This window comes from Aquarana catesbeiana, linkage group LG04, assembly GCF_042186555.1.
Source record: "Aquarana catesbeiana isolate 2022-GZ linkage group LG04, ASM4218655v1, whole genome shotgun sequence".
Taxonomy (NCBI): Eukaryota; Metazoa; Chordata; class Amphibia; order Anura; family Ranidae; genus Aquarana; species Aquarana catesbeiana.
In genome coordinates this window covers 616,915,599-616,937,254 of record NC_133327.1, presented here as the reverse complement: position 1 = coordinate 616,937,254, position 21,656 = coordinate 616,915,599, and the positions used below count along the sequence as shown (strand labels likewise).

General features: G+C 45.4%; 1 protein-coding gene across 1 annotated transcript in view; it reads left to right on the top strand.

The window, feature by feature from the left end:
* Positions 1 to 21,656, top strand: part of GALNT14 (polypeptide N-acetylgalactosaminyltransferase 14) — a 707,004-nt gene that overhangs the window by 519,599 nt on the left and 165,749 nt on the right. The window contains exon 5 of the mRNA XM_073628286.1: positions 855 to 920. Within this exon, the coding sequence (XP_073484387.1) occupies positions 855 to 920 (66 nt within the window). The remainder of the gene's footprint in view (positions 1 to 854; positions 921 to 21,656) is intronic.

The following is a 21,656-nucleotide window of genomic DNA, read 5'->3' as shown; positions in this document are numbered from 1 at the left end:
ACCTTACAGAGCAGATCAATTTTTATATTTTCACTATGGACCTGTCTATACCTAAAGTGATATTAAAGCTTTTTTTACATTAAAATAACAAGCATGTTATACTTACCTGCTCTGTGGAGTGATTTTGTACAGAGCAGCCCGGATCCTCCTCTTCTCGAGTCCCGTGCTGGCGCTCCTGACCCCTCCCTCCTGCCGAGTGCCCCCAGAGCAAGCAGCTTGCTACAAAGGCACCCAGGCGGCAGGCTTGCTCCCAACCCGCTGCTCTGCGTGTCAATTCACACACAGAAGCGGGGCTCAGCTTTGCCCCTCTCTCTCTTCATTGGATCACTGGCTATAATTGACAGCAGTGGAAGCCAGTGGCTCCTGCTGCTGTCTCAGCCAATGAGGAGGGAGAGTCCCCGGAGAGCCGAGGCTCTCGTGCACAGCGCTGGAGGATAATCAAGCTTAGGTAAGTATTAGGGGGGGCTGCTGCACAGAACCAGAATGCATGAAGATGATAAACCTTGAGCCTTTAGAACCACTTAAAAAATAAAGTAGTACATATGTTTCTTTTTAAGGCAAACATGGGTTTCTTGATGATTTTGTCATTTAAAAAGTTTCTATTTTCATTTTAAGGATGAAACAATGTAACCCCCACCCTCTGTATTTACAAATACAATAAAGGCATTTATTTTGAAATCTTGCACTTTTGTATTGCAGCACCAAAAAAACATTAACATACAAAATGTATTGAAAAATTCTAAGGGAATAAGAAGAGAAAGAAGACGATTACAGATTATCAGTGATTATAAATGAAGATTATCTCAATTTTCTTTCACTAGCTCACCTATTTCTGTCTATTTCTGTCTTGACAGCCGATGACTGCCGACTTCTCTGCAAGTTACCCAAAGTGAAGTGCTTACGCAATGACCGGAGGGAAGGTATGGACTAATCATCAAAAAGATTTCATGGCATTACCCGTGAAAGAAAGGAGATCAGATGAATGTGGGAAAATTGTTCTGGAGCCGTTGATAAGCCCAGAAGCATTTTTATCCTGGCAGGAAGTGTTTGGAAATGACTTTAAATGAAAGTGTAACAGTTTTATTAAGCCAAAACTCCAGTAAAAATGAATAGCCAATTAAAAGTAAAAAATTAAAAAATATTAAAACAAAACAAAAAACGTTTGCTGCAATTCTCACCTTCTATGGCTGTTACCAAGTACATATTGTGATTTTTGGGGGTCTGAATCACTAACCAGTCATGTCTTTAAAAAAACAAACCTTTTTTTGAAATAAAAAAAAAAAGGCAAACAAAACAGCTTATCTACAGCATTAGCAGACAAAACAGTCCATAAACTCTGGTATAAAACAAGCTTTGGCTCAGCGCCACCATAAGTGTCCCACAACAGGGTTTAAAGTCCCCACCTGCTCCAGGAGTTCAGAAAAGGTCCCAATAGCTCAGCAGCCAAACAGCCCACAGCTCTTTCACAACTGTGTCCTGTTTTACACAAGCCCTTATGGACACCTGTTGGCTGCTTCCTGCTGTTTTCAGACCTCTCTCGCAGGTGGGTTAACCATTTCAGGTCCAAGGTACCTATTATCAGGGTTTGGGGCTGCTCTTTCCTCTCCAAGCCTCTGGATTCTGGGATGGATTCATATCAGGATTTAATAATCCTGGGAAAACTTCAAATCAGTTTTCCCTCTTTAACAGATCACCCTGGAACCCCGCACGTGTTAGTAAGTACTCAAAAACTGCTTCTTTTGTCATCCATAACTCAAACAATAGCGCCGCTTCTCTACTTTCCAGGGCCAATTCTTGGCATCCTGTGCTATATACTGTATAAATATAAAGAAACATTGCTTTTAAAAGGTTAACACTTATTGCTAAGAGTGTCTTATAGGTAAATAATTATTAATAAATATTAATTAAAGCTGAACTTCATTTTAGAAATGAACCAGATACTGTATTTAGTGCATATGTGCAACAGTATAATCTTAAGAAAATACTTATTGCATCATTAAATTTGGGATTGGTCAGTCTGGGAGGTCTTTAGCCCTTGCTTATCCTGCTCCTGTTCTGTCCAATACTCTCTAGTCTGTCCCCAGCATTCACCTGGCCTGGGATGAAGTGAGACAATGGGGGGTTATTTACGAAAGGCAAATCCACTTTGCACTACAAGTGCAAACTACAAGTGCAAAGTGCACTTGGAAGTGCAGTCGCTGTAAATCTGAGGGGTAGATCTGAAATGAGGGGAAGCTCTGCTGATTTTATTATCCAATCATGTGCAAGCTAAAATGCTGTTTTTTATTTTCCTTGCATGTCCCCCTCAGATCTATAGCGACTGCACTTCCAAGTGCACTTTCAGTGCAATTTCTTGTACAAAAGGTTTTTATTGAATAGAAAGACCATTAATAATACAGAAAAAAAAGAACACATATGTGAACATAGTACAGTGACATGCTTACATAGGCTTAATGAGTAGTCTCAAATTACATAACAATAGTGATACATGAAATGATGTATCGTATGATTCACGAATAGATGTACTATCTGACCATAAAGTAATGAACAATTCTCTAAAGAGGCAATATGTGTTCATATAACATTGTCATCTTATACCCTGTCCCAATCAGGAGTGAGCCCGTGGGTCAGAGGTTGAAAGAAGGAAACAGAGAATGTTAGAAAAGAAAGGGACAGAGAAGAGCTATAATAGGTATATAGAATAGGAAAGATGGGGGGGAAACAAAGAAGAGTGCGTGAGGGGAGAGGAGAAGTGGTAGAGGGGGGGGGTCCGCGGGGTGAAGGGGTGGAAACCCACTACAGTGAGAGTAACATCAAATCAAATCTGGAGGGGTGAGCATAATTCACCCATGGCTGCCATGTCCGAAGAAATTTATCATGTGTGTCTGATAATACTGCAGTCAGTTTTTCGTTAACCATGATGTCATTAACGTGGTTTTTTACCGCTTCAAAACTAAGAACTGGGGTTTTCCAAACTTTTGCGATAGTTAATTTAGTTGCAGTAAATATATGGGATGCCAGTTGGCATTCTGGGCGCAGCAATTCAGTGATTGGTTTCCCCAGGATGGCCTCAAATGGGTCCCTCTTTATATTAGTGTTGAAAAGACTCCGAAGGAGTGCATAAACTCTGATTCACAGTCTGCATACCTTGGGACACCTCCACCAAACGTGTGCCATCGTGCCTTCTTGTGAACACCCACGGAAACATAAAGGGGAATATGATGGGATGAAACTCGTCAATCTGGCTGGAGTATAGTACCATCTGTATAGTACTTTGTAAGCATTTTCCAAGAAAAGAACATTCCTGGAGCTTTTGGACAATGCAATAGTCATGACCTGCCAATCCTCTGGGTCTAACCTTTTTCCCAGTTCTGCCTCCCACTGGAGATGATATGGTCTTAAAGGCGGTTTTGTGGAACCAATAATGGCTTCATAAATTAATGAAATCAGACCCGGGGATTGGGGTCGTGATCTGCAAAGACTTTCAAACGGGGTTAATGTGTAAGGGGTAGTTTGTGATTTTATAAGGGATTGGAGAAAGTGTCTTATTTGTGTGTATCTAAAATGTTCTCTAAGAGGGATGTCGTGGGAAGAGCGTAAGGCTGCGAATGTTGTAATCCTAGTTGGGGAAAGCAAGGAGCGGACATCCATAAAGCCATTTTCAGTCCACCACCGGAATTGCTGTGGGTTATCATGTCCAGACGGGAACAATGAACAGTGAAGAAGAGAAAGTAGAGGAAGATGTGGAGAGATTAGACCTGCTGAGTACATGACTGAGTCCCATAACCGTATTGAGTGTGCCAAGCATGGACCTATATGGTTTGGGCGGTATGTCTGAGGAAGCCATGGGAGGGAGGCTAGGGGTATCGGGTGTGAGTCTACCATGTCCATCGTGGCCCATAACGGCATTTGTTGTTTCTCATGAAAATGGGATAATGGTGCTATAGCTGCTGCTGTGTAATATGCCTGTAGATTGGGTACTGATAGACCCCCGTTAATCTTACAAGCAAAAAGCACCTGCTTCTTAACTCTAGGTCTCTTGGAGCCCCATATGAACTGCATAATTTTGCGCTGATGAATGCGGAGGATACGAGAGGGGACCTGGACCGGTAAAACCCTAAAATAATAAAGCAATTTTGGGAGATAAGACATACGGATAGTAGCAATCCTGCCAAACCAGGATAACGGAAGATTGGACCACGAGGAGAGCATACCTGCGAGTTTACTAAACAATAAGGGAAAATTAGCTTGATATAGGCCCAAATAATTTGGGGTAAGTCGGATACCTAGATAGGGTAACGAGTTTAACCATTTGAAAGAAAAGTGTGACTGGAGGGTCGTTAATTCAGTGGGTGGGAGATTTATCAACATTGCCTTAGATTTTGCGGGATTGACAGATAGGCCCGACAAGGTAGCAAAGGTGTCCAGGAGAGCTAGTAAATTAGGGAGGGTGAGTCTCGGCTTAGTCATGGTAAGTAAAATGTCGTCCGCAAACAGTTTCTGTGAGGTGCCCGCTATCTCCACGCCTGCAATATCCGGATGGCATCTAATGGCTTCCGCCAGGGGTTCGGGCGCTAAAATGAATAATAATGGGGACAGCGGGCATCCCTGGCGGGTGCCCCTTCTGATAGGGAAGGTATTTGATTCAAACCCATAGTACTTCACCTTGGCTTGGGGGGAGTTATAGATAGCCAAGACCCAACTCATGAAAGAGGTGCCAAATCCAAAGTGTTTAAGTGTTTGTGTTAGGTAGGGCCAGGACAGTGTGTCAAAGGCTTTGTTAATGTCCAATGACAAAAACATCATTTCTAGGGACCTGTTATGGGCAATATGTTGTATTTGCAGGAGACGTCTGATAGCATCACCTGCCTGTCTCCTAGGGACAAAGCCTACCTGATCTTTCTTTATTAAACGTGGGAGGAAGGAATTGAGGCGAGTGGCTAGAATCTTTGTTAAGATTTTAATGTCGATATTAATTAGGGATATTGGACGGAAATTAGCCCACGATGAATGATCTTTATCTGGCTTAGGTATCATGACGATATTGGCCGTCAGGAGGTTGGACGTAAAGGAGCTACCATTCTTAACAGAGTTATACATCTTAGTTAAATAGGGAGCAATGACTTCTGCCATTTTCCGATAGTAAAGGGCCGTAAAGCCGTCTGGACCAGGTCTTTTACCCACCTTCAACTCTTTTATGCATTGAAGAACTTCTGAAACCTGAATATCACGGTCCATCAGGGCTGTATGGGTTTCAGATAGAGAAGGTAGAGATAGGTTTGTGAGAAAGGAATCGAGGCCTTGAGTTGAGAGATGGTCTGGTTCTCAATAAAGTTTAGTAAGGCGATACCGGAATTCTTCCAGGACTCGCTGAGGATTACCAGTTAGGACGTTATGGCGGGTGTGAAGGGTAATGGGGGTAAATTTCGGGGTAAAGGTACGTACTCTATTAGCTAACATTGCTTTGGCTTATTCGCTTTAATATTCCAATTCTGTCGGGCCCAACGTAGGGTCCTTTCTGCTTCATCCGTTAGGCATAAATCTAGTTCTGTGCGAGCCTTATCTAAAAGTGTGCGGTTAGCAGGGGTAGGTGATTGTTTGAAAGACGTGGACGCAACCTCTAGTTTTAATTCGAGATCGCGTCGAATTGTTGCCCTCTCCCTCTTGCGTCTAGACGCTATGCGGATTACATGATCCCTAAGAACAGCTTTATATGCTTCCCAAAGTGTGACTGGAGATGATGCTGTGCCTGTATTAATTCGAAAATATTCTACGGAAGCAGCATGAATGTCAGTAAGGATCTCTTTGTATGATAGAAGAGAATCGTTCATCACCCAGGGAGAAAATTGTGGTTTGCTTAGGAGAGAGTGACAAACCGTCAGGATAGGGTCATGATCCGACCAAGAGACAGTGAGGATTGAGATTGATTCTATTAAGGGGAGGTGTTTGCGAAGAACAAGCATATGGTCAATCCTAGAATGCAAATGATGGGGATGGGAATAGTGTGTGTAGTCCCTACCCAGAGGATGAAGCTCTCGCCAAATATCTACTAAATCATGAGTTTGTAGGGACTGTGAATAAGATTTGGCGGCCGGGGAAGGAGGTTTATGGTCCGATGGGTATTTGTCAAGAGAGGGATTCAGAGTTACATTAGAGTCCCCCGCCAGCAGGAGGGTGCCTCTTTGGTGGGATCGTAACAGGGAGCAGGCGTGGGTGAGAAAGGGCCCTGGATTTACATTTGGGGCGTAGTAAGTCAAAATTGTCACTTCATTATCTTGAACAGTGCCCTGCAGAAGTAGATATCTGCCGTTTGGGTCAGCTATTTGTTTACTGCAAATAAATGGAACCACTTTGCTTATGGCAATCAGGACACCCCTGTGTTTAGTGGAAGCATTGGCCAGAAAAACCTGCGGGTAATACGCTGCAAAATATTTGGGACAGGAAGTGGAGGAGATATGGGTTTCTTGCAAGCAAGCAATATCTATTTTTTGTTGTTTAAGATATTTGAAGATCTTGACCCTTTTCTGGGGGGAGTTCATACCCTGAACATTCAGGGAGAGCCAATTAAGAGTCATAAAACCAGGGGGTTCTCCTATATAGGACCAAGGTGACCTATATAGGACCGGGCACCCCATGGACCAAGGGGGAGGGAGAAGAGGAGGAGGGACAAGAAGAAAGCAGGAGGAAGAGAGTAAGGCAAGTAGGATAAATGTAGTAAGAAGAGCTTGAAGTAGAGTAAGCAATAGTACCTTAATTGCTTTAATTTGTGGGTTATAAAACCCATGTTCGAGTAGGACGTCGACAGAGACAGTCGTCTCTGTCAAGCACCGACTCATTAGAGGGAGCATCGGTCCGTCGGGACCACCGGCCAATCACGTAATGACACAAGTGTTTAAAACATTTTGCGCACAGAAACTAAGAACGATTGAGAAAAATAAAGATAATAAGAAAAATAACAATTAGCACAACTGGGTTAAAGTTTTCAACTAAACAGATGCTGGTATAACGTAAACAGACATAAAGGTTCAACCAATTCTATTCCCCGATGGCCCGGGGGTGAGAGCTCGAAGGCCCATAACCCCTAGACCAACAAGCGGACTGACCCAACCCCCTCCGCGCCCTCCCCCCACCGCCCCGGAGAAACGGAGGCGGCGGAGGAGGGCGCGGAAACCACTGGCTGCGCCGCTCCAAAACACCTGAAAGGGCCATCTCCGCAGCCACGCCATCGCCCTCCCCTCGCCACGTCGAATCCTGAAAGATGCATGGAAATTATAATAAACTTTCTGTAATATGGAAAATAAAAAAAAGAAAACCCAGGGAAAAAAAATATATGAATAGAAGAACAAAAAGTCTTTCCTTAATAAAGAAAAAAGAAAAAAATATAAAAATAGTTGAGAGTGCCCTCCTATGTCTGCGTCTTCGTGCCAAACATAAATTAACCTATTTTCACCCCTCACCGCCATCTCGCTAGTAGGGCGGACCGTATTGGGGTGTCCACTTAAATCCCCAAAACTGAGGACTGAACAAGGTGCACTGAAGACCGCTGGCTCAGTTCCAAACACTCTCAAATGATCCAGGTGTAAAAGCCAGAAAGTAAGTAGGATAAGTCGACCGCGGCCTGGAGTCAGGCTACAAAAAAGGGGGGGTCAGGTGTCATCACAGTTGCAATTGAAATAGAGTGCCTTCATCCATTGTTGGACTTGTGGAATCTTTGGGACTGTAGATCTCGTAGTGCTTGGGATCCTGGTTGAGAACGCTGAGAATTTTGTCGGGGGGGCCTGGGGAGTCCCGGTCTGGAGGAGGAGGACGCCGCCTCCATCTGGGAGGAAGGGAGGTCCAGTTGCAGATCCTGGAAGTGGCGTCTCAAATCTGCTGGGGATGTGGCCTGGAATTGACGGCCCAAGTGGGAGAAGGTTAACTTGAAAGGGAAACCCCATCTGTATTTAATCCCTTGGGTTTGTAAGATTTGCAGGTATGGTTTAAGGCCACGCCGTCTGGCGATTGTGATCGGTGACAGATCCGCAAATAGTTGAAGGGAATTTCCTTGGAAGGAGAGGGGTTGCTGTTCTCTTGCTGCTTGTAGGAGTTTCTCTTTAGTGCGGTAGTAGTGGAATTTTATGATTATGTCTCTCGGGGGACCATCTGTGGGCTTAGGGGCCAGGGATCTGTGAATTCGATCGAACTCTAACCTGTCCATTGGAATCTCCGGAGCCAATTCCTGAAAGAAAGCAGTAGCTGTGCCCTGCAGGTCCGTCACCACCTCAGGGATACCACAAATGCGTAGGTTGTCCCTGCGGGCCCTGTTTTCTGCATCTTCTAACTTGTCTTTCAGGGTCTCAAGCTCTGCTGTTAGTTTATCCACTTCTTCTTCATGGCCCTCCAGCACTGTCGTGGCTAGGTCCATGCGTTGTTCTAATTGATTGGTGCGATGGCCTATCTCTTTAAGGCCCCGCACCAGGTCAGAGGAAAGCTTGCGAGAGGCCACAGTGATTTCATCTCTCATTATACTGCGGAATTTTGCCAGGAGATTGTCAGGATCCAAGGAGAGAGGGCTCACCAGATCCGTAGAGAATTGCTGCAGACTGTCTGTGGGAGACTCTGGGTTCTCGTCTGAAAGGTGAGCAGCGTCATCGGGCTCCAGAGGTCCGGGCGCCATATTGGATTTTGCCTTGCCAGGGCCTGAGGAGTTTTTCTGAGGCTGCTGGGTTTTTGGCTTAAGTTTGCCGGAACGGTACATTACCGGCAGAGTGCAGGACTATTCCGGTGGCCGTAGAGGTGGTTGTGCTGTGTCCCCGCTCTGTCTGTGCACTATAGGGCCGGTATGGTGATTCCGACGGCGCGGAGCGGAGGATTCAGGCAGCCAACTCCTTCGCTCGCGCGCATGCGCCCTGACTTTCAGTGCAATTTCAAGTGCACTTTGCACTTGTAGTTTGCACTTTTAGTGCAAAGTGGATTTGCCTTTAGTAAATAACCCCCAGAGTCTCCGACATGTGAACTCATGGTGGGGATTGTCCCTTATGTCACTAAATCTACCTCTCTGTATATATATATGTCCTGGGCACACTACAACTGCCCACTAGGGGCAGCCGAGGATAAGGAGTGGAAGTGCGGCAGGTTAGCTTTAAAGTGGTAGTAAACGCTCTATGTTATTTTAACCTACAGGTAGGCTTATAATAAAGCCTACCTATAGGTAAAATGAATATCTCCTAAACGTGCACCATATAGGAGATATTCTATGGAGCAGCAGCCATTGTTGTCACTGGCGCATGTGCTCTGAAGGAACGGTATACCCGTGTCGTTCCTTCAGAGCCCTGTGCTGCGCATGCGTGGGAGTGATGTCATCACGGCTCAGCCATTCAAGCGGCTGCAGCCTATGAACCTGGAAGGAAGACAGTGTGAGGATGTAAGCATCTGCAGCGGTGACAGCGTGCTGCTGGGGGGCTCCTCTTCAAGGTAAGTCTTTCATAATGTGATGCATAAGTAAGTAAGTTAGTCTTTCATAAGTAAATCTTTCATAATGTGATGCATATTAGCACATTATACCTTTGCCTTGCAGGGTATGTTTTTTTTAAGCCTTTACTACAGCTTTAAACACACCCTCTGTTTCCTCTCTTTGCCCTGAAAGGGCAGGGTGCAGGGTGACTGTATCTTTTCTTTTCAGTTTTCAGTGTACACAAATTAATTTTATATCTTTTTTGGAGACAGAGCATTCTTTTGGTGGTATTTATTAACCACAGGGTTATTTGTTTCTATACAAAGTAAAAAAAGAACAAAAACACAATGGTCTGTTTATATTTAACTTTTATTTGTTTACATTTTCAATCGTTGGGGTTCAGTGGCACTTTAACCCCCCCAAAACCCAAGCACTAATGGTCAGTGAAACTTTAAACACCGCTTCCCTTTAAAAAAAATGATCCCATCATCATTGGTGGTCAGTGTCCCTTTAAGATTCCCCACCTACTGTATACTAGAGCTGCACGATTAATCATTAAAAAAATTCGATTCAACCCCCCTCATGATCTTAAGCGGTCAAAAAAAAGAAAAAAAAAGAGCCTCAGGCAACATTGCTTAGCGCTTAGAGATAACTATAAGCATTGTATCATTTGGTTCTTTTAGATCAAAGGGATGAACTTCAGTCTGTAAATGAGGTCAGTTTAACCACTTAAAGACTAATGCCGCGTACACACGAGCGGACTTTCTATCCTACTTGGTCCGGCACACTTTCCGACGGACTTTGTCCGCCAGGTGCGCCGGACTTTAAAACGGACGGACTTGCCCACACACGCCGGGACTTTCCGGCGGGCTAAGTCCGCCCGTCTTTCCGACGGACTTTCGCCGGAGTTCCGGCGGACTTTCAGAATGAACGGACTTGCCCACACACGGACAAGTCCGTTCATTTTGAACGTGACTCAGGTGCGACGGGACTAGAAAAGGATGTCAATCTTGCCGCTTTTATCGGCGAGATTGACACCTTACTAGCCCCGTCGCGGGGCATACCAGGCCCTTAGGTCTGGTATGGATTATAAAGGGGAACCCCGCTACGCCGAAAAAAAGGCGTGGGGTCCCCCTAAAATCCATACCAGACCCCGATCCGAGCACGCAGCCTGGCCGGTCAGGAAAGGGGGTGGGGACGAGCGAGCGCCCCCCCCCTCCTGAACCGTACCAGGCCGCATGCCCTCAACATGGGGGGTGGGTGCTTTGGGGGAGGGGGGCGCCCTGCGCCCCCCCCCCAAAGCACCTTGTCCCCATGTTGATGAGGACAAGGGCCTCTTCCCGACAACCCTGGCCGTTGGTTGTCGGGGTCTGCGGGCGGGGGCTTATCGGAATCTGGGAGCCCCCTTTAATAAGGGGGCCCCCAGATCCCGGCCCCCCACCCTATGTAAATGAGTATGGGGTACATGGTACCCCTACCCATTTACCTAGGAAAAAAGTGTAAGTAATAAAACACACTACACAGGTTTTTAAAATATTTTATTAAACAGCTCCGGGGGGGGGGGATCTTCCTCCGGCTTCGGGGGTCTTCTTCCGGCTTCGGGGGTCCCTCCGCTTCATCTTCTCCCGGCGTCCGGTTGGTTCTTCTCCGCTCTCCGGCCTCTTCTCCCGGTGTCGCAGGTCTTCGGCCGGCCCCTCCGCTGTCTTCATGTAGCTCTATTGCGAGCGGAGGTCCGGACTTCTGGGCTTCTTGGCTTCTTGGCTTCTTGGCTTCTCTTCTCTTCTCTTCTCTTCTCTTCTCTTCTCTTCTCTTCTCCCAGATGTTGACACGACGCTCTCTCCGGCTGGACTGGTCTCTGAGGGCTGCGTTGTGACTTATATAGGCGGAGACCCCGCCCCCATATGATGTCACAGTCCCTGGGCATGCTGGGACTGTGACGTTTTAGGGGGCGTGGTCGACCACGCCCCCTAAAACGTCACAGTCCCAGCATGCCCAGGGACTGTGACATCATATGGGGGCGGGGTCTCCGCCTATATAAGTCACAACGCAGCCCTCAGAGACCAGTCCAGCCGGAGAGAGCGTCGTGTCAACATCTGGGAGAAGAGAAGAGAAGAGAAGAGAAGCGAAGAGAAGAGAAGCCAAGAAGCCAAGAAGCCCAGAAGTCCGGACCTCCGCTCGCAATAGAGCTACATGAAGACAGCAGAGGGGCCGGCCGAAGACCTGCGACACCGGGAGAAGAGGCCGGAGAGCGGAGAAGAACCAACCGGACGCCGGGAGAAGATGAAGCGGAGGGACCCCCGAAGCCGGAGGAAGATCCCCCCCCCGGAGCTGTTTAATAAAATATTTTAAAAACCTGTGTAGTGTGTTTTATTACTTACACTTTTTTCCTAGGTAAATGGGTAGGGGTACCATGTACCCCATACTCATTTACATAGGGTGGGGGGCCGGGATCTGGGGGCCCCCTTATTAAAGGGGGCTCCCAGATTCCGATAAGCCCCCGCCCGCAGACCCCGACAACCAACGGCCAGGGTTGTCGGGAAGAGGCCCTTGTCCTCATCAACATGGGGACAAGGTGCTTTGGGGGGGGGGTGCAGGACGCCCCCCTCCCCCAAAGCACCCACCCCCCATGTTGAGGGCATGCGGCCTGGTACGGTTCAGGAGGGGGGGGGGGCGCTCGCTCGTCCCCACCCCCTTTCCTGACCGGCCAGGCTGCGTGCTCGGATCGGGGTCTGGTATGGATTTTAGGGGGACCCCACGCCGTTTTTTCGGCGTAGCGGGGTTCCCCTTTATAATCCATACCAGACCTAAGGGCCTGGTATGCCCCGCGCTCGCCGCAATAGGAAGATTTGTTTTTCCTATTGCAGCGAGCGCGAGATGCAATACCATCCCCTCGTGTCGTATTTGGTCTGTCGGACCAGCCTACACACGAGCGGGCTTTCCGTCGGACCAGCACACACACGAGCGGACTTTCCGCCCGAAACTGAGTCCGACGGAAAGATTTGAAACTTTCTTCAAATCTAGGTCCGGCGGGCTTTTGGGAAGAAGTCCGCCGGAAAAGTCCGCCGCCGCCCACACACGGGCGGATTGTCCGGCACACTCTGGTCCGCTGGACCAAGTATGCCGGAAAGTCCGACCGTGTGTACGCGGCATAAGCCGTTTTCTGACACTTGTTGCTTACAAGTTAAAATCAGTATTTTTTTCTAGAAAATTACTTAGAACCCCCTAGCATTTTATATATATTTCTAGCAGAGACCCTAGAGAATAAAATGGCGGTCATTGCAAAATTTTATGCCACACTGTATTTGCGCAGCGGTCTTTCAAACACAATTTTATGGGGAAAAATACACTTTAGGGATTTAAAAAAAAAATAAACAGTAAGGTTAGCCCAATTTTTTTGTATAATGTGAACGATGACGTTACACTGAGAATCGTGATCTTTATTGTAAGCAAAAAAATTGTGATTCTCATTTTATCCACAATTGTGCAGCTCTACTGTATACCTTCTGCTGTTTTTCCTTCCTGATGTGCAGCCTATCCACAGTGGAGGTGAATGGACTAAATGTTTGTAAACACTACTAGTGGTTACACTGATGATGGCAAGTGATTGTTTCACAGCGATTGCAAGGTACAGAGCAACTCTGATCGGCTCTGTACATCGTGACTGTGAACGGGGCTGTCCAATGACAACTCTGATCACAGTGAAGTGTCATTTATAAACAGCACTCCTGAAAAAAACCTTTGAATTCCCATTTAATTGTAACTACCCTGTACTGTATATAGTGTTCATTTTTGAATATTATTTTGTGGTCCTTTTCACATTGCTTTTGCTCCTCCACTCAGAACAGGAAGAAGCCACATTCCCATACCTGAAATGAATGAAGACCACTTATATCTTTTATCTTCCTGTTAGGGTTTACTGGTGGAAATGAAGTATGGGGAATTTAGCAGTGTATAAAATGTAATTTGCACTGTATATCTCTCATTCCATTATGCGCCGAGGCTAAAGCACCCGCTGTAAAATACAACGCTTTATTCCTCTTAGAGGTTTTGGATCATCCATCAATTTCTGGGCCCCTGATATAAAATCAATTCCCTTCTGTTTCGGAAAAAACAGCGCTAACAAGCCGGATTGGCGGTAATAGAGCAGTGCCGGATTTCCTGTTAGTGTGTGACATTACGTCGGCCTGCTTTACCCTGTAATGCGAAATGAGTGAATGTCTGCAGCGGATTTCATGCGTATCTGTCATGGCGAGGAAGAAACGCAGGCTGATGATTCATGTAGAGACAAGATCAAAGCTGTCGCCGGATGATCTAGCCCAGAGTAAAAACAATTTAGACGGCTTGAATTCAATTCTTCCAACAGGCTGGAAAGTAATAATTATGCATGTAAACACAAGTGACAGTTGTTTGTACATTATCGCTCTAGTCTCAAGCAGCATCGCCTTTGTTTGGGGGGGGGGGATAGAAAATGCATCACAGGGGGATGCTTGCTGCTCAGTTTAGCAACAAAGATTCAGCAACAATGTAAGGTACAAGGAAATATTATAAAAAGATGAAAACACCTAACTGAATGACATTTGATTTGCTTTAAGAAAATTGCCATGAAAAAAACTTCACATTTTTTTCATTGCTGCTTACCTCCTGCAGCCCCTTCGCAGCCACATTGTGTCTACAGTAGTACCTTGGATTATGAGCATAATCTGTTCCAGAAGAATGCTTGTAATCCAAAGCACTTGTATATCAAAGCGAGTTTCCCCAGTGTCACTGCTAGTGTATGCAGTACCACATGTAAAAGCTTCAGGACATCTCGTGATGGGTTCCCTGATGGTGACAACAGTGAACTGTCACTTCGAAACTACAGTTTCTATAGTTGGTCCTGAATTTTGGATGGCATTAAAGCCCAAGTGACCTTTCATATTTAATCAGCTAATTGGGGGTTATCTGGGGACCCTGATCTAAGGTGGATCTCTGGGGACCCTGATCTAAAGTGGATCTATGGGGACCCTGATCTAAGGGGGATCTCTGGGGACCCTGATCTAAGGGGGATCCTGTTTTAACAAGAGAGGAATCTGGTAACCCTGATGTGAGAGGGTGACTCCGGGGACCCTTATTTAAGGAGGTGAGAATCTGGTAACCCTGATCTAAGGGGGATCTCTGGGAACCCTGATCTAAGAGGGAGCTCTGGGAACCCTGATCTAAGGGGGAGCTCTATAAACCCTGAGGTAAGGGGGATCTCTGGGGACCCTGATCTAAGGGGGATCTCTGAGGACCCTGATGTGAGAGGGTAACTCTGGGGACCCTGATTTAAGGAGGGGAGAATTTGGTAACCCTGATCTGAGGGGGAGCTCTGGGAACCCTGATCTAAGGGCGAACTCTATAAACCCTGATCTCTGGGGACCCTGATGTGAGAGGGTAACTCTGGGGACTCTGATTTAAGGAGGGGAGAATCTGGTAAGAGGGACTTTGGGGACCATGATGTAATGAGAGGACTTTGAGGACCCTAATGAAAGGGGGGAACTATGATGTAAGGGGGGAACACTAGGGACCCTGATGTGAGAGATGACTTTGGGGATCCTGATGTAAGGGGGGGACTTTGGGAACCCTAATTAAAAGGGAGACTCCAATGTAGAGGGGAATTCTGGGGTCCCTGATATAAAGAAGTAGTGCTGCTGTACTACCACGACAAAATCATGTGCATTGCACACGACTGTGGCGCAGAACCATAGCACTGCATTATGTCGCGTACACACGGTCGGACTTTTCGACCGGACTGGTCCGACGGACCAAATCCGGCGGACAATCCGATCGTGTGTGGGCTCTACCGGACTTTTAGCGGACTTTTCCAGTCGCAAATCTGACGCACTTTAGATTTGGAACATGCTTCAAATCTTTACGTCGTAACTCCGCCGGACCCAGAAATCCGCTCGTCTGTATGCTAGTCCGACGGACAAAAACTGACCCTAGGGCAGCTATTGGCTACTGGCTATCAACTTCCTTATTTTAGTCCGGTGTACGTCATCACGTACAAATCCGTCGGACTTTTGTGTGATCGTATGTAGTTAAGTACGTTCGTTAGAAAGTCCGCCAAAAGTCCGTCGACCCATTAAAAGTGATATGCTCTTTGCGTTTTGCTGTGGCATGTATACAGCCATGAGCAGGAGTTAGTGTAAAGGTCTGGGGACGGTAAAGCAATGCTCAACCGCCTGGTTTTACTACCCCCTGGCTGCACCTGGGAACGAAGCCTTACTCCTCAGAGCCACACAAGGCACCTAGATAAATGCACCCCACAAAGCCCCCACCCTTCCAGCTCCCCTCCCTCTTCAAGCCACCACCAAATCAGTCCATAGACAAACACCACATTTTTCATTTCAGTGACACCACAGACACTGGAGCATTTTTCCTTCCAGTGATACCACACATGCAGGGGCATTTTTCCCTCACACTGATGCTGGAGCATTGTTTAATTAATCTAAATTTAATTGCAGGATAGAATGTGTACCACTATTAACCACTTCCAGCCCAAGGCCGTCATATGACGTCCTGGACTTTCAGTGGGAATATCTGAATGATGGGTGCAGCTACAGGCATCATTCAGATATCTTTATATTCAGCCGGCGATACTGTGCGCCATAAGAAGGATCATAGCGGCAGTTCCACCACTTGATCCTTCTTACAGGCGATGGGATGGGACAACCCCCCCCTCCCTCTGCCATCCGGTGCTTCTCCAGGCTCTCTTGTGCCATCAGGGACCCAGGGAAAGAATCGGCCGCCGCCGGATGACGAGCATAGAGATTTCCGGTGACCAGACGGTCAGCAGTCATCTCTATGACTGCGGAGGCCAGGGCGCGATGTTATGACGTCATGTACGCGGATGTAAACAAAGCCACGATCGTGAATTTTTTTTCCCGATCTCATGCTTTCCAGCCTGGAGGAGAGATGTGGGGTCTTATTGACCTCCACATCCATAAAGAGGACCTGTCACGAACGATTCCTATTACAAGGGATGTTTACATTCCTTGAAATAAGAATAAAAGTGATAAAAAAAAAAAATGTTGTAAAAGAAAGTAAAAATAAAGTAAAATAAATCATTTTAAACGCCCATCTCCCCGGTAGCTCGTGTTCAGAAGCGAACGCACATGTTAGTCCCGTCCACATATGTAAACACCGTTCAAACTACACATGTGGAGGTATCGCCGCGTGCATTAGAGCGCGAGCAACAATTCTTGCACTAGACCTCCTCTATAACTCTAAACAGGTAACTGTAAAAAAACTTCACCTATGGAGATTTTTAAGTACCGAAGTTTGGTGTCATTCCACAAGTGTGCGCAATTTTAAAGTGTGACATGTTAGGTATCTATTTACTCGGCGTAACATCATCTTTCACATTATACAAAAAAACTGGGCTAACTTTACTGTTTTGTTATTTTTTAAATTGTGAAACTGTTTTTTCCCAAAAAATTTGAAAAATTGTTGTGCAAATACCGTGTGAGATAAAAAGTTGCAATGACCGCCATTTTATTCCCTAGGGTGTTCTGATTAATTTTCTAGCAAAACAATTATGATTTTTACATGTAGGAGAGGAGTGTCAGAATAGGCCCACTATGGAAGTGGTTAAACTGCACACATTGCAATGTATCACACCCCACCTGCTATTCCACCTTGAGGCAGGGGGGTTGGGGCATCTTTGTCCTGGGCACTGGAAGACCTTGTCCTGGCACTGGGGGTGTGTGTATATATATATATATATATATATATATATATATATATATATATATATATATATATATATGTATATATTTACACACACACATACACATTATAGCATTTCTGTCAATACCGATACTGTTACATAATGTAGCTATTTGTTTGGAAGGGTGTCATAAAATCCTTCTAAATAAATAGGTCTACTTAGTGAAGGGCTACAGCAGTTTCTTTACCAATTTATGCAGAAAGTTATCTTACCTAATCCAATGTATCTGCCTGTCTCTGCTGGTTCTGTAAGCAGGGGAAGTTTGAAAGGAACTTTTTGTGACGGTTTGAGATTTTCGCCTCCGATGTGCACTAAAGCAGATCAGAATCTGCTTAAAATTCATAGTCTGATTCTTCTCAGTGGAACAAGCTAAATTAGTTATCAAAATGATGGAGGCCTTCTCCTGCGCTTCTCTGTTCCCTGGCAAGTGTCACTTTCATAGCTGGTGCAGACTTTATTTATTTTCTGGAGTATTCTTGTGTGTATTTCAAGCATCTAACAGGAAGATTTAAAGTGGCACTGTAGCCAAAACCTAAAAAAAAAAAAAAAACGTTTATAAAGAATAGGAGAAGGTTTGGGTATTGGTTATTTAGCTCCTTTGCTGCCAAGCCTGTTTTTGCGTTTTTCTGCACAAATGTTTAAAATATGATTTTAGACCTGAAGATTACTTAAAACCCCAAAACATTACATTATTTTTTTCTGAAAGCCGAGCCCCCGCAGAATAAAATGGTAGTAGTTCCTGTTTTTATATATAACACTATATTAGTGCAATTTAAGTTATTTTAGAGCACAGAAATGCAATATATTACCCAATTTTTGATAAACTATAAAATATGAAGTTGTGCTGAGTGAATAGTTGCCCAACATATTAGGCGTAAGGGCCAGTTCACACCATAGAAATGTAGTCCGGATGCATTCCAGATGCTTTTCCACATGTGTGTTTTTGACGCGTTTTTGATGCGTTCCAGTGCCTTTTTGATGCAGTCCGGGGCATTTTTCCTCCTCTTTTTTCCTTAACCCCATAAGGTATTCTGACTCCAGCTGTTGTAATAGTGACTTATCCCTCGCTGAGACCTCTATGCCTGGTTATAAGCAGATATAATCACAGCAGACAGTCGTAACGGTTTCTTTCTCCGTTTCTTCCATAAGCGTGGGTTTTATTGCAAGCAGCAGGTATAACAAACAACAAAATGTGGCAGATAATTGAAAAATGGTATCTGCAGTTCAAAACATGGTAATGTGTTCCAGGATGTGAGCAGATTGCATGTGGCCTATATATAGGTTTGCCACCTCTGTATAAGGTTTTTACATCCTCTGTCTGGGTTTCTGGCTGCCTGACACCCAGACACCAGGGAACCCTCAAAATTTCTTTCAACACCCCCATGAAAGCGTAATCAGAATCTAGCATCTATTACATGCAACAGAATGTCACCTATCTTTACATATTTGTAGTTGTCTGGATGCAAACAGCCCTAGTTACAAGGGACTTGTTTGTCTCTGTGGAGGGTTTCAGAACCTCCTGGCCACAGTTGCCGATGCTCTACTTATAATTCTGGATACTGGAGCCCTCTCAGGACTGTTCACTTTGACAGACCGATCTAGTGGTGAAGAGCTGTGAGTGTGCAATAACTTAAGTCCATTCATGTGAAAAAATATTGAAATTGATAAATTCTTCTTCCATGCTTCACATCTAAAGAGAGCAACTCCCTCCCCCTCCATAATTTTGACCCCCCAGATCAGGATGTAATACAGCACTTCAGCATCTATCCATGGGGCAACTGCCACACTAAGCATTACAGACAGTGCAAGCAGTTCTCACAGATAAAAATCCATATAAGCACTTCAAGGAGAGACGGAACTCACAATAGTTAAATACCATCAAGGATTTTTATTTAAAAAAAATAGTAGCTGACTGACATAAAAGCATACAGGCCGTCCCATCCTTCCCATCCCTCAAAGTCTGGTGTACATCTCACTAGCCCACTAGATGGGCACAGTGGTGGCAATTGATGGCACAGTGGCGGCAATTGATGGGCACAGTGGCTGTGTTTTATTGGGCACAGTGGCTGCATTTTATGGGGCACAGTGGTTGTATTTGATGGCACAGTGGCTGCATTTGATGGCACAGTGGCGGCAATTGATGGGCACAGTGGCTGCGTTTGATGGCACAGTGGCTGCGTTTGATGGCACAGTGGCTGCGTTTGATGGGCACAGTGGGAGCAATTGATGGGCACAGTGGAGGCAATTGATGAGCACAGAGGCGGCAATTGATGGGTACAGTGGCGGCAATTGATGGGCACAGTGGCTGCGTTTTATGGAGCACAGTGGCTGCATTTTATGGGGCACAGTGGCTGCATTTGATAGCACAGTGGCTTCATTTGATGACACAGTGGCTGCGTTTGATGGCACAGTGGCGGCAATTGATGGGCACAGTGGCTGCATTTTATGGGGCACAGTGGCTGCGTTTGATGGCACAGTGGTGGCAATTGATGAGCACAGTGGCTGCATTTGATGGCACAGTGGTGGCAATTTGTGGGCACAGTGGCTGAATTTGATGGGCACAGTGGCGGCAATTGATGGGCACAGTGGCTGCGATTGATGGTACAGTGAGGCTGCAATTGATGGGGTTTTTTTCAGGATTTTTCAGTTTGTTTGCACCCCCCCAAAAAATTTTGGAGCACCATCCACCACTGTTGACTCCTCTCCAAATGAAGCATTTATGGTTGTGGCCAAAAAGTTTAATTTTGGTCTCATCACTCCAAATGACTTTGTGCCAGAAGGTATGAGGCTTGTCTCTGTGCTGTTTGGCTTATTGTAAGCGAGATACTTTGTGACATTTACGTAGTAATGGCTTTCTTCTGGCAACTCGACCATGCAGCCCATCTTTCTTCAAGTGCCTCCTTATTGTGCATCTTGAAACAGCCACACCACATGTTTTCAGAGAGTCCTGTATTTCACCTGAAGTTATTTGTGGGTTTTTCTTTGCTTCCCGAACAATTTTCCTGGCAGTCGTGGCTGAAATTTTAGTTGGTCTACCTGACTGTGGTTTGGTTCCAACAGAACCCCTCATTTTTCACTTCTTGATTAGAGTTTAAACACTGCTGATTGGCATTCTCAATTCCTTGGATATCTTTTTATATCCCTTTCCTGTTTTATACAGTTCAACTACCTTTTACTGCAGATCCTTTGACAATTCTTTTGCTTTCCCCATGACTCAGAATCCAGAAACGTCAGTGCACCACTGGATGAAAGATGCAAGGGTCTGTCAGGAGTCCTGAAACTCATTGGCCTTTTATACACGCACACTAATTACAAGCAAACAGATCACAGGTGAGGATGGTTACCTTTATTAGCCATTCAAAACCCTTTGTGTCAACTTGTGTGTTCTATGTTATCAGGCCAAAATCACCAGGGTATGTAAACTTTTGATCAGGGTCATTTGGGTAGTTTCTGTTGTCATTATTATTTAAAAAGAGTAAACACAGTTGATTGATAATAAATGGCTTCAGCCAAACACTAATCATGCGTGAAAGAAATGTTTTTGTGTTATCATTAATAATCTCTGAAAAATGGCCAAGAAATCACAAATTCTGCCAGGGTATGTGTGAAACGCGTCAGTTATTCATCCTGTACCCTGCTGTTTATCATGAACTTTTGATACTTCTTCACATTAAAGTTGATATTTGAGTGTGGCTGTCCAGAATTGTTCACATCATCATTGTATGTTGAGGCTGCACCTGCTACTTCCCCCTTGAGGAGGGTGTTACCTTCAACACACCTACCTGGAGCGGTAACAATCTTTTCTCCCTGTTGTAATAGTGACTTATTGCTTGCTGAAACCTCTATGCCTGGTCTGTATAAGCAGATGTAATCACAGTGGACAGTCTTTATCAGATAGCTTGAAGTCACCAGACACCGTTTCTTACATAAGGGTGTGTTTTATTGCAAGCAGCAGGTATAGCAAACAACAAAATGTGGCAGATGATTGAAAGACGGTATCTGCCGGTCAAAACATGGTAATGTATTCTAGGATGCGAGCAGATTGCCTGCGGCCTATACAAAAGTGGCCATCTCTGTTCTCCCAAGACAGTGAAGGAACAGGAAAAGGAAGTACATCATAATGTGGGAGGGGACACAGATAATAAACAAAAAGGATAGTGCTACAAACAAAATAATCACAAGATGGCAATATAAATATTATATAAACATTAACATAACTATGCAACTATACTATTTATTGTTAGGATATACATACATTTTAATTGTGTATGTGCCGTTGTTGGCTAGATTCCCTACAGTGGAAGATTAGGTGTACCTGGTCTCTTTCCATTCAGGGCCCGCTATCCTATGACAGCTGTTTATGAAGCTTAATGGACTCTAAAAACAACACCGGGAGGCCCGATCGACAATCCGCCACCTCCGGCGGCTAGGGACAGACTGGAATGAAGCGGTAAGTGGCTTCGTTCCAGTCTC